Below are 13124 nucleotides of genomic sequence, written 5' to 3'. Positions count from 1 at the left end.
CACTTTCTGCTTCATCTTCATCCTCTTCACGAACTGACTTAGGCATCGGAATGGTCGTGTCAGGGCAACGCCTGACCTTCCTTCTCACGGTTGCTGTGGTTGCAGGTTTAACCAGCTTCGTGCCTCCTTGTTCTCAAGACCTCATCCAAGTGTGGTACTGAAAAGAATCGTACATCCCGGAGCGGATCTCAACCGGAACAATATCATTGATTTATTTGTACACTAAAATAATTGTATTATACCACTTTTAACTTTTTTATACGTTTTAATTGTGCTTTGAGTGTCAAAGATAGTGTCTGAGATTCTCCGCCCGTGTATTTAGAACCTTCCGGTGCCTTCTTTTCCCCGAGATCGCATCAAGCGCACAGAGCAGCGGCGGCAGAAATGCAAGCGTCGCTGTGCCAAATCCCCTTCCGCTGCACTGCGGGCCAGCTCCTCCCGCTGGCAGCCGCCTCCGCCTCGCCGCCTCCGCCGATTCCCGGAGCCCTAAGCCCCACCTCGTTCCGTTCTTATCGCCGCCTGAATCTCCCAACTCCTCCCCTTCTCAAAGCCCTCTTTTCTCCCGCTATCCCCGCGTCTCCGCTCCTCGAGCCCAACCGCAGGATTTTGGTGCGAGCCTCCGCCGGGCTACCTTCGTCCGATGCTGAATCCGAGAAGGCAAAGCTCGCGCAGGTCCGCCGTTGCTTTCCTTTTCTGCTGATGAGTAATCTCATCTTGATTTATCAATTCAGGTGAAGTTTTTGAGTGGATTCTAAAATTCTAACCGCGAGATCGCCTCCATTCTTCGGGGAAAACAAAGAGATAGAAACAGAAATTTGCAAATGATTTTTATTCGTTGATATTTAGACTTGTTATACAATTTGTCGAGGTGCAATATTTGGATACTTAGAGGAGGTGGCTTTTATGCGTCCTTGAAGTAGAAACTAGTAGTTGAGGATTTTAGGTCGCAAGATAAAGATCACAGGAAGTAGTCTTCTCTTTCTAACCTATGTATATTGTAAGATTTGACCCATCAGGATTGTCTCCTTTTATGGCATTGTGTTGGTTACTATTAATAACTGGTGATTTGCTTCAAACTATCCTAGTATCTGAAACAAGTAATGTTGTTACAGGCAAAATGGAGATTAGAGAAACTAAAACTTGTGCATTGAGAAAGAATGAAGAGGAACCATAGTACATGAATGAAAAACAACAGATCGAACTTAGTATGCGAATAAGAAGTCGTATGGAGAAGATTATAGGAACATTAAAGTTGGACAAGATGAAGAGGAATATGGACTTAGGGTGCAAGTGCAACTGTGTTGGTAACCATACGTTAAACTGAGAACTCTGCAGGACTGGATTGGCCCCAATTTTGAAATTATTATGTTGCTAGAAATGAGTTAAAGAAATTGGTGTGATAAATATGAGTATCTTGATAATGATGTCTATTATTACTGAAGACACTGGATAATTAGAACCATTTTTATTTTGGAGTAATGCCTGATTGATGATAAATTGAGATAATTTCTTTTGGGGTTATTTTGATGGGTTAAACTACTTGAAGAAGATGAGTAACTATACACTGAGGTAGATTAGAGGTGCTGATCAATTGAAAAACTTGACGAATGACTGGAAAGGAGATATTGAGGGGTATATCACTGATGGGGTTTAGTTCAACCAGGAACAATTGGATTTCTGAAACATTTTATTTTGATGATTGATATTTGATTTTTTTTTTCATGCAATTATCCTTTGAACTCTTATTCTGTCTCCCTACAACTTCTTTTATGCATGTGAAATTTGAAAGGGTGATGATTTATTGAAAAGCTTGAGCTATTATGAAAAGGATGATCTACACATATATTTACTCATGGATGCCCCTCACTTGTGTGTGGTCCACCTGGAATGCACCAACCCTAACCCATTAAGTTGGCCTACTTAACTTAGTTGACAACAACTGGGGATATTAGATATAGGTTGACACTCACAAGGTTCAAAATAGAGGACCCTACTCTAATTCCACTTACGAAGAAACTACTCTTAACATATATTTCTTACAATGTCTTTGAATTGACTTTGCATACAGTATCACATTTAATATTTTGTTTTGCTGCTAATTCTTGTGCAGGTCTCCAAGAGATTAGAGAACACATCTAGATATTTTAAGCGTTTGGGAAGTCTAGGATTCTGGGGGCAGCTAGTATGCACTGCTGTATCTGCTGTTATTTTGTCATTCTCCTTAGTTGTCACTGGGAAGGTTACTTCACCTGTCACATTTTACACCACTGCTGGTGGTATTGTAGCTGCATTTATTTCAGTCTTTTGGTCATTTGGCTACATAAGGCTTTCAGAAAGACTGCGAAGAACTGCAAACGATCCTGCAAAGGTGATGCCTTTCACAAAGTCCAATTCTCTCCATGGAATTTACCTGCATATAGTGGGAAAATAGCTTAAATCTCTTCGATATTCATTCCATATTTTTATCAATGATTTTTTATGATCGTTATCTGGTTAGATTTGAGATATACCTGCTTGGCCTTCGTTGCATTACTGTCATCAATATTTGTTCTTTTGCATTGTTGCTTGTAGTCTTTAGAAAGATGAAAATAAGTACTCTAATTTCTACATATTGGAAACTTGAGGACTATTAGATATATCCTTTGCCTTTATTTTAAAAATAAAATCTCAGTATTCAGGTCTTTGAATGTTACCTATACAAAGTGGTTAGCTGAGAGCATAAATGCACAATTATTCAAATGGGATAAAGATTAATGTTGCAGGTTTTGTTTTTTACTTTGCTTGAGATGTAATTTAAACTAAATTTCAAGATAACTTAAACCTAGGCCATTAGTATTAATGGTAAGAGGATGTAGCAAAATAGGATAGTAACTCCATAACATACATGACATTCAATTGTCAGTAAGGAGTCTTGCTTTTCATCATGTCCGCTTTGCGTTGTAGAACTTTATCTAGTGAAGATTTTCAAATAATTCACATTCTTTTTGGTTCATTTATTAAGCTTACTCTTGAGACTATTTTCCAGGCTCCTCCAAGAGCTGATGTCGTGAAAAGTTTGAAAAATGGCATTGTGTTAAACCTCCTGGGTATGGGTTCTACAATTCTTGGCATGCAAGCAACTGTTGGGTTATTGGTCGCAAAAGCACTTACTACTTCAGCAGTTCCTTACTACCAGATGTCTCCTGGTCAAAGTCCTGTGTTGGCCTTGGATGTCTTCTTAGTTCAGGTAATAATGAATTTTCCTTGCAGCTTTTTACTCAACTCATATCTCTCTCTTAGAACATGCACTGATACACTAATTAGATGCCAAACAAATGCTTCTCATATGTGGGTCATACATTTTGGCACTGTAACATGAGTGCTAGTTGGTGAACTAGCTCGTTGAGTTTCATGAACAGAATTTGCCAATAATATAGATGAATCATAAATGATGTGTATATTTCCCATTTGATACCCGCTGGCTAAAATTGTTAAACTAGGTTCATTAAACTTGGGTTAATTGTGTTGTGTTGGTTGTAGACCTAGATGAGGCTAGAGTTCGGTCTAGACAGCAGTTCAATCTGATCGGTTTAATCATAAAAAACTCCAGGGGAGGTAGGACATCTTAAAAACCACCTTAACCCGCTTCTTGGAAACATTTCATGGGATTGCCTACCATTAACTTTTTACATACTTTATCCTGTGGCTAATGGAAATATACTTAAAGGGTTGATTCTCTCAACAGGTTAAGTTAATAGTCAGTACTAGGGCTGCTTTTGGTGCTAGATATTATTTTATTTTGCTATTTGTTGACTTTGGGCCTTCATGAGCACTTCAAGCCTAACATTAAGAAGATTGTGACTCCTTATTTAGATAAGAGTTTACTTTCCTTGTGTGGCTCTATTGCTGTCTCATTATGTTTTCGGTAGACATATATACTCAAAAGGATAAATATTTAGATCATATAGAGTTCAATAACAGGACAAGATCACATGCTTTAGTTCAACACCTGCTTTAAGCCTCTGTAACAAATTTATACTTGAGCTTATTCACTGAACAAATACAGTTTCTAAACAATGATATTCTAAAAAAGTCTTCTCTGCTTGCTTATCTTATGAGTCATTTGATAGGCTTCTGCCAACACGATCCTCTCTCATTTCTTGGGGCTTGTGTTCTCGCTGGAGCTCCTGCGATCAGTCACATTGCCACATCTGGAGGCTGTTCCTGTTCCGAAAGCTGCTTAGATAGGCTGGCTTCTAGTTCTGAACAATGTGCTTCCTTGCAGTAGGTACTCCTTCTAAATCCAGTTACTTTTTTGTTTGCTCTCTTTTGTTCAGATTGAGTTGAACAATCTTGAAGTCGATCAAACGTCGCTTTTACGATTCATTTACAGTCTGTCTTCATGTTATTTCCAGACATTTATGTATATTCTTACGTCCTTTTAGCATTGCTGCAACTTAAAATTTCATAATTTATAATTCTAAAGTAGATATATTGGAAGATAAACTCATATTAGAGACAAGCCAATTGGTTAGGCTGTTCCGGTCGAGTGGGGTGGGTAGGTAAAATGAATCAATCGGTTTGAGTGGGACCTGTCAAGCCAATTCGGCAAGGCAATTGGGTGACTAAAATCGGCTGCTGGGCCCGACAGACCAGTTGAACATCCTGCCGGGGGCTAGTCAAGTCGATTGGACCTAGTAGGTTGAGCGTGATGGTCCTATCGATTGGCTCTCTGACCTGATCGGATTGAGTGAGTGAACAAACTATACTTGGTAGGCAAACATGTTGGACCCAGCAGGCTAATGAACTAGGCTGAGCAGGCAAGTTGAACAGGCTCGCCAGACCAGAGGACGTACATTTATTTTAGGGCAAAAATCAGGACGGTTTTTTTTCCCAAATCGTCAAAGAAATGTCTCATTTTGATTTTTTATCAAAACATCTCATCCCATATAAAATAATACAATTATCTTTCAGTGTTGTTCACATTTTATCATATTTATATTTTTTATTTAAATTTTGAATCGACTGGTGTACTGTTGTAGCAGTTATAAAATCATATCTGTTATAACTACAATAGTTATGAAACAGCAACGGTTATAAATAAATAATAATCTTAAATAAAGAGTATTAAAATTTGTTGGTACTTTCGAAAATCTTTTAAATGATAATTTTTAGCTCTAAGATTGAGTTATTATGGCAAATGTAGGTTTATGAACAAGTTTTGATTTAATATATTGTGCTTTTTATGATTCAACTCAAGGTAAAAATTATGATTTCTTAAAATTTATTTAATATTTTTAACAATTATGATTTCATAATTGCTACAACTATAACTGTGTAGTTGTTAAAAAATCGTAATTGTTATAATTGTATGATAACTCAATTGTATTAATTATGAAATTGCAGTTGTTATAATTATATAATAATTACAGTTTCGTAGTTGATATAATATGTTTTCGGTTCAAGATTTAGACGGGAAATATAGGAGAGATAATAATGGAAATAGTATATTGAAATGTAGTTGGATAATTATGTATGGAATAAGATGTTCTTTTGATTAAAAAAAATCAAACTAGGACATCTCGATGATTTCAAAAAAAAAAAAAAAATCTCCTTTTGATCTTTGTCCTTTATTTTATTTCTTCTAAATGGTTACTACTCGAGCATGACAGCGTGGAAGAATGGAGGCTTAGATTGAAATTTTGATGCTTGTAACAGTGAATCGTGAGAATAGAAGATGAGATGGTTGAATTTAATGCAAATAAAATCCAAGTCATTATGCATCGATGACTCACTAGGTTGACCGAGCCACAAAGAATTTTGTTGGACTGGTTGATGAGAAACGGGAATTTTGTATGACCAACTTTGTGATCAATTTGACAATGAGCTCAATTTATATATAGTTGATTGTAGTTGTACATGAGCCAAGAAATCCAATTAAATCTAACTTAAAAGCATTGCTTTTGTTTTTCACATTTATTAATTTCTAGTTTTATATTGCCTACTCCTAACCATATCTTACTTGCAAGACTTAAGGATAAATCGCACAATCTCATAGAATGAGAAAGATGGAACCACACCAAAGCTTGAATCAAAGCAAACATTTCGATCGATTTGGAGATCAATTTGCAGCCTCTTTGCTTTTCTTAAAAAAATTCAAGTTCCCTTCGACGATATGAATAAAAATAATAAAAAATTATAGTTTCATTTATTTTTTTAAATTTTTTGTTGAAGTGTCCTTCGACGATGAATAAAAATAAAAAAAATTATAGTTTCATTTATTTTTAATTTCTAGATAACTTTAGTCAATCTAATAAAGTAACTTAAGGTAATTCACATGATGAGCGAGACAAGAAAAACCGGGATTTATCCACATGGCGGTCTGCCCGGACCGCGCGGCTTCAACTTAAGTTCAAAAAATTTCGTGGTCCATCTTCCTCCTTTGGGAACCGAATGGACGCCTCTACCGCTAAGAACAGGATACAAATTTTACACCCACTGCTTTCACGCCACCTACACCTGCTCCAGCATGTATCTGGGAACCAACGTCTACCTGGTGGGGCCGATAGAGACCGAGAGGGAAGAAAGCTGTTTGCTGTCTGAGGAAATGCAGTAGGATATTTTAGGCCGAAGCAAACGGCTGGGGCAAAAGCGTAAATAACGCCTGCGGCTCCCCATTCCGCGTCCTAACAGACAAGGGAAGAAAACGGAAAGAGGAGGCGAACGGAAACCCGCAGCAGTCATTTCCGCCTCGCTTCCTCCTCTCCCTTTCGCTTCCTTTCCGCCGCTTCTCTCAACCGCCAATCGCCTCCTATGTCCGACGAGGCCCAGGTATGACCTTGCTGTTCCTAAATCGCGAAAAAAGTACCGCCTTTTCGCTCAATCTTTTCTTTGGTTGGTTCCTCGTTGGTTGCCCTCCTTGATGCCGGTTTTTGTGTGGTTTCGTTTGATCGTTTGCTAACGATTTTGAATTTTCTTATTGTTCTTGTGTTTGCTGGGGTATCCGGCAGAGAATGACGGCGCTGAAGAGCGCTTACGCGGACATTATCTTGAACACGACGAAGGAGTCAGCGACTCGAATTCTGGCCTCGGAGCGGAGGACGCTCCGGCTGCAACAGAACCTGTCGATGGTCAAGGAAGAGTCGTTGGCGATGCTTCTCCGTTTGAAAGCGATCATGGAGGGAAAGGTGCTACCTTTATCTCTTTCTGTTTCACACTGCTTAGTGCTCTCCAGTTACGTTTTTGGGCAAGATCTCTCTTGTTTGAATTTCATTTCTAGATGCTCAATATATTCGGTTATGCACTTTCTCAGTCAAGATTGGCTTGTTATTTTTTGCCATTAAAGCCTGAGTTTTGCTGTTTTCTCTTGTGCCTTCTCTCAAATGTTTGTTATTCTAATTGTAAGAAATGATGATGTTGTTGTTACAAGTCGTGATTTCTACCCTTCTTTTACTTCCAACTACTTGAAGCAACCGAAGAGCCTCATGCCCATAACTATATTTCCTGAGACAACTTATCCTAATGCTAACTTCTTTTTCAAGTTCTCAACAAGTTGAATGGTTTACACTGTTGTTGTTTACTTAAGTGAATAGAAAGGTTATAATTTATGATACTGAAAGTCTACATAATTTAGTCAGAAACTAAGCTATTTAGATTTGAGTCAGCCAATGACCCAAACAAACTCTAGTCACTAAATTATTTGATGGATTGATGGTGAACCAATTGGAACTCTTTAAGTTCTCAAATATATGGTGTATGGTCTACATGAAAATCAAAACTAGAAGATAAAAAAGATTGAAACCAAAGAAACTGAGTGAATCAACACACTTTTCCCATCAGATCAATGGTCGGGTACTATTTTTGTTCATAGCTTGAGGAAGAGAGAAGAAAATAAAGTGAAAGAGAGTAGGAGGAGAAGCATACTATGAGAAGGCTAATCTTCTTCTCCATCACTTTCCAACTGTGGATTGCCATCATCTTTAGTCTCTTGCCCCATTGGTAGAATAGTTTGTTAAGGTACAGTGAAGTATTATGGCATACTGGAAGGTATCTAGCAATTATATTGATGTTATAAAGGGCACTTGTTACAGAATAATTTATTTTTGGAGTTTTCAAGAATATATCTACTGAATTTTCTGTATATATAGCATTTTTTCTTGTTTTTCCATCTTTTGAAGAGGATCAAGCCTTGGCAAGGGCTGAACTTTCACATTGTAGTGATTGTGGCGTATAGGTCAGGCCCTAACAAAGCTGATGAGGGGGGACTGGAGTCCTTAGGGAAGTCCTTGGATAATAGGGCAAAGCTGAGATTTTGCAATGGATGCCATTGGAGGAGGAAACTGGAACCATTCTTCCTTCTGCAACATAATGGGTTTGAGGTATACATGTAAAGTATTATTAAGGCCTTGAGAATGATGTAGCAAGAATATGCCAACTGAGTAAGATAGTATACTTTAACAATGGATCAACTAATGGCTACAATTGAATCGAATTTAGAAGTTCGATGCGCCAAAATGCAAAAATTTAAAGTTCAAGCTACATTTATTCAAACTTAAATGTCTAGCTTATCTTTATCCTTTTGACGAAACCCACTTCCTAAAAAATTGGTTCATTGGTTGACGGAGCCTGTTCAAGTACCAAGGATCATTGGAGGTGGCAACTACATCCTTTTATGTTGCTTTGTTATAGTTTCTTTCAGAAGTTTCCTAAGCAAAAGTCCATTGCCTATCACACAATTCTATTTTGGTCCTAAAATGGGGATTAAGTCTAAGCAGCTTCCTTAGTTCTTCTAAATACTTCGTAATTGAGTGTAATCTGAACCATGCCATATTAGACTAGCTCTCCTTTTTTCTATTAATGCAATGGCAAGGTGAAGTGTCTTGGAGACTGATATAAATACAAAATAAACAAGCCTCTTTTAATAACCATAAATTAGATTGTGTGACCAGAGAACAATGGAAACCTCTACTAGTCAATTATTCTCTTCATGAGGTTTTCAAGCCATTGAATATTTCTAGTTTAGAGGTACAGGATGAAGTATATGATCAAGCAGTGCAAAGCCTAATGTTCTCCCTTAATATAAATACACACGAGATGTCCACACTTGATGATGTGAGAGTATGTTCATGGAGCAACCTTTCTTTAGCACCAACATATTCCATTTTAATTATTCAATAGCATATTGCACAATACGCGATCTGACAAGATATTCCTTGTAATTTAAAATGTACTTGGCTATCATGCACTACATTTCATATAACCTCTCTTGTTTGAATTATTTGAGCATTAACTTTTCCTGCCTAGTCTTTCTTTTTCTTTTCTTTTGAAAACAGATTGAAGTGAAAACATTCCATTGCCTTCTTGTTCAACAATAGAACCAAGATAATATAGTTTTTGTTATCCTTTTTTTTTTTTCAGGCTGTTTGCGAGCCATCACATTCTGAATTAAGTCAACTTTTGTTTTCTTAAAGATGAACTCCCAAACAGAAATATCACTAATGAAATTGGAGATTTAAATACTTATTGTTACTAATACATTTACCAGTTATATGAGCATGGTTGGTCTATAAGTTCATCTTTGCTATAACCTAGCAAGCCAGTATACAGTGCCATATATATATATATATATTTATATATATATATATATATATATTCACTTGAATTTTAAGTATAATCTGCAGTTTGGCTAATTTTTAAACCTGAACTGTTAAGCAAATAGGCCAAGGCATTGAATCATGGGTTTTATAGTCCAACCATCCAATCACATTGCTTAAAAAGTGTTTTTTTAGGAAGAAAAAATAGAGAGCTAGGTTAGTAGTTCTGAGATCTTCAGGTTCAATCTGTTATGAATCAGTTAATGTGTTTAGATTAACTTTTCTAGGTTTAGGCCTTAGGCCACACTGAACTTTTCTGGGATTACTTTGCAATATTGTTTTTGTAAATTTTTTACATATATATACATATAGAAAAGCCCAGTTTATACATCTTTGCACTTCCTACTTATCCTTGTCAATCTGGACAGTTGTATACACCTCAATGATCCCTGCAGTGGGCAGAGAAAGCCACTTTAACTTCGATTAATTGTTGACATACTGTTTCTTAGATATATTTTCCCCCTGATGTATGTTTTATCATAATTGTGGGTTGTTGAAATTCAAATAGAACAGCTTAGCACTCCTAATGGCTCCATCCCGTGCTTCGTTGTCTAGGTTTCACACATAAGTTCCATTCATCTTGAGCCAGAAACTGTAGCTTGCAGGGAAATGCAAGGAAAAGATCCTGAATTATACCAATTAGTGAATGTTTGTCTAGAGTAGATACAATACTCATTTCAGTTCCAATTTAATATATTTTGTTGGTATCTTTTAGTTCTTTTGTTGAAGGGAAGTCTTGGCGCAATGGTAAAATTGTTGCCATGAGCTTCGTGCACCAAATTGTCCTTTTATCCTTTAGTTCTTTTAGTATTGCCATATGCTAAATACTGATTTCCTCTACTTAAGTACATGCTGAAGCATTTCACTGACAGAGTGTTGGTTCCACAGATCACTGAATCAGAAAAGGAAAATTTGTCTCGGGCAAGAAAGATTGAAGAACTTGAAGTTCAACTCAGAGAAGCAAATGTCATGATAAATCACCTTAAATCTGAAATAAGGAGACTGAATTTTGAGTTGGACCATAAGAGGGATATTGAAGCTAAATATTTAGATGGGAAACAACCTCGTAGCAATGCAAGTTGCATGAAATATAATATTCAGGAGGACATAGACAATTCTGATTCATACCTGCACTTTCCAAATGAGCATGAAATTATAAAGAATTCTAGCCGCTGTTTCACCAAAGATGTGATGAGACATGAACCCATGAGAAATTTGGCCAGGTCAAATCATTTTGGTGGTAATCTGGACTTGGCATCCATGACACAAAACAACAAAATGCAAGAGTTTTATCAAAATGGTTGCAGTCATAGGGCACAAACATTTAAACTAGTCCATGATCAGAAATCAAATCCCACAACAACGTGTGTGAATAAGAAGGCCGAAAGGGCCTTTCCTCAGAAGTTTGCCACCACCATAAAAAGGTTAAGGAGAAGAAGTACGAGACAACGAAAATTCATTGCATGGCCCACAAATTCTGATACCCTACATGACATGCAGCATTGCGGATTATTAGAGTCTAGTTATTCCATGGTTAGAGAAAGTGATATTGATAAAGATATGAACAGAAATGGCAGTATGGCTTTTCCGAAGTGGTCAGCTCAAGTGTCTGGAGAGGACCAGGAATCAATACAAAATCAGAAGTCTAACTTGAACACGTCATCTTTCAGGGAGAATAACCTGGGGCTTTCGGATGGTAATGGAGTAATGAAAAGTGGAACCATTCTAAAGGCATGCAACTCTACTTCTGAGAATCATATTGCTAGAAGCTATACTTCAAGCAGAATCACTTGCCAACAAAATGGTCAAAAGGAACCACTGATAATGAGTACAAGTGTGGTGATTGATGATGATGGTAAAACTGGCATAACAACAGAAGAGGAAATGTCGGTGAAATCATATTGTAAAGTAGCAAAGGATCTTGGTACTCCTGTGACAAAAGAAATTCAAAAAACAACTAATGCACCACTGGATGATCATAAAGATGAACCTTGCAGATCAACTGAACCTGATGCAGTAGTTGGAGGTCCCAAATTACTCAAATACACTTTTCAGAGGAAGCGGAAGAGGGGATCCATGGATACTAAAGCTGAATTCAAATCTATGGAGGAGCATGTGCCTAAGAAAAAAGCACACAAAGGTAACGAAGAAAACATGTCTCCGATAAATGTGGTTAAAGATAATGAGGAAAATGTGTCCACAAGAAAGCTGGAAAGTGATAATGTTCTGGTGGAGAACCAGAAATCTAGCATGGTAGTGGAATCATCGAGAGACAGCAGGAGGATGGCACAGGTTGCTCGGCAGGTTAGTGAAATCTTCTTATCAGTCTCTAGTTTACTGCTTGGAAATCTGCAAACTGGGATTTGATCAATTGACGTTCTATTGAAATGCTTTACTACTTGAATTTGTGTGCTTAATCATTTCTAGCAAATCTGAAGAATAGAAACAACAGGGAAAATGTTCAATTGAAACCTACTTTGGTTCTAGTACCTACTGCCTAGATATCATAACAAGGTTTGTATAAAAGTAGAATCGTTTTGATATTTTAATATTATCCTAGATTTCCCCATTGATCCAGTACTGTTAGAGATTTAAATTTCTGTGATATTACTAGGATTTCATAACTACAAGTTTGATATAGTGGATTTGAAGATACCAGCTTCTGTGGACACTTTTTGTACTGACTGCTGGATTTCACGATATATTGAAACTGTCACATGATTTATTCTTTTGTTCATTCAATTTCAGCTCATTTCCTTGTCTGAGAGGAGACGGTGGTAGAGCTACTGTTATATCAAAAAATGAAGTTCATTCTTTGAAGACCGAGTTCAGGTATTTATCCTCCAAGTATGCATTCTTGCTGCAAGATAAACAAAGAACACAAGTAGCACAACTGAATGAGCAAAACGATGAGGCAAAACAATGCTATACGTTCAAGTGCAACATTTGCATTTTTTTTCCCTCCCCCTGTTGGCTATTTATGATTTTAGTCATCTCAACTGCTTCTACTAGGCCAAGCCCTTCACCATATGAAGACAGTTTAGTATGTTCCTTTCTTATCTGTTTTAGTTTCTAACTCATGCTCAGACTTTGGCTGCCAAAACTCTACAAAAATGAAATGCAATTAGCAGATCCCTACTGAACTGTGACACTTTTTGTTTCAATTGGTTCCATATCCTGCAGAGTTGTACATATCATCCCTAATCACATATCATTGGCACTGACCTGTAGGGCTCTACTCCAAACAAACAAAAAGAACAGAGAATTATCATTTCATTTATTCAGGACTTTTTGGTTCATATCCTCATGTACAATTCTGATCACTGAAACATGCTCTACATTGCCAAAGAACACATCATCAGAAGCAACATGAACCACATCTCTTTCCTACAGTCTACGTGCCATTTTTTACACCATGCTCTGAATCTGATCATCTCAAGTCTCAGCTGCCTCGCAAAGTGAAAAATATCTTCTTCAACAAAACCCCAAGAA

General features: G+C 37.2%; 2 protein-coding genes across 2 annotated transcripts; both read left to right on the top strand.

Moving 5' to 3' along the window:
- The first annotated feature begins 339 nt into the window (after window positions 1-339).
- LOC141836386 (protein TIC 21, chloroplastic-like) lies at window positions 340-4371 on the top strand. The gene is made up of 4 exons (XM_074723866.1): window positions 340-672; window positions 2111-2368; window positions 3026-3226; window positions 4110-4371. Exons 1-4 carry the CDS (start codon window positions 385-387, stop codon window positions 4221-4223), a joined length of 861 nt encoding a protein of 286 aa, XP_074579967.1. The 5' UTR covers window positions 340-384; the 3' UTR covers window positions 4224-4371.
- A 2332-nt stretch (window positions 4372-6703) lies between these two features.
- LOC141836564 (uncharacterized) lies at window positions 6704-12770 on the top strand. The gene is made up of 4 exons (XM_074724073.1): window positions 6704-6810; window positions 6990-7166; window positions 10521-11936; window positions 12381-12770. Exons 1-4 carry the CDS (start codon window positions 6793-6795, stop codon window positions 12411-12413), a joined length of 1644 nt encoding a protein of 547 aa, XP_074580174.1. The 5' UTR covers window positions 6704-6792; the 3' UTR covers window positions 12414-12770.
- The last annotated feature ends 354 nt before the right edge of the window (window positions 12771-13124 follow it).

Source organism: Curcuma longa, chromosome 10 (genome assembly GCF_044706935.1).
Source record: "Curcuma longa cultivar G26 ecotype Majalengka, Jawa Barat chromosome 10, ITB_CL_G26_1.1, whole genome shotgun sequence".
Taxonomy (NCBI): domain Eukaryota; kingdom Viridiplantae; phylum Streptophyta; class Magnoliopsida; order Zingiberales; family Zingiberaceae; genus Curcuma; species Curcuma longa.
Note: the sequence above shows the minus strand (reverse complement) of the source record. Positions and strands in the feature narration are given on the sequence as shown.

Coding starts and splice junctions, on each gene's coding strand:
- LOC141836386 (XM_074723866.1), top strand. CDS start 385: ATGCAAGCGTCGCTGTGCCAAATCCCCTTCCGCTGCACTGCGGGCCAG. Junction 2,369..3,025: donor CTGCAAACGATCCTGCAAAG/GTGATGCCTTTC, acceptor ACTATTTTCCAG/GCTCCTCCAAGAGCTGATGT. Junction 3,227..4,109: donor TGGATGTCTTCTTAGTTCAG/GTAATAATGAAT, acceptor GTCATTTGATAG/GCTTCTGCCAACACGATCCT.
- LOC141836564 (XM_074724073.1), top strand. Junction 7,167..10,520: donor AAGCGATCATGGAGGGAAAG/GTGCTACCTTTA, acceptor TTGGTTCCACAG/ATCACTGAATCAGAAAAGGA. Junction 11,937..12,380: donor TGGCACAGGTTGCTCGGCAG/GTTAGTGAAATC, acceptor ATTCAATTTCAG/CTCATTTCCTTGTCTGAGAG.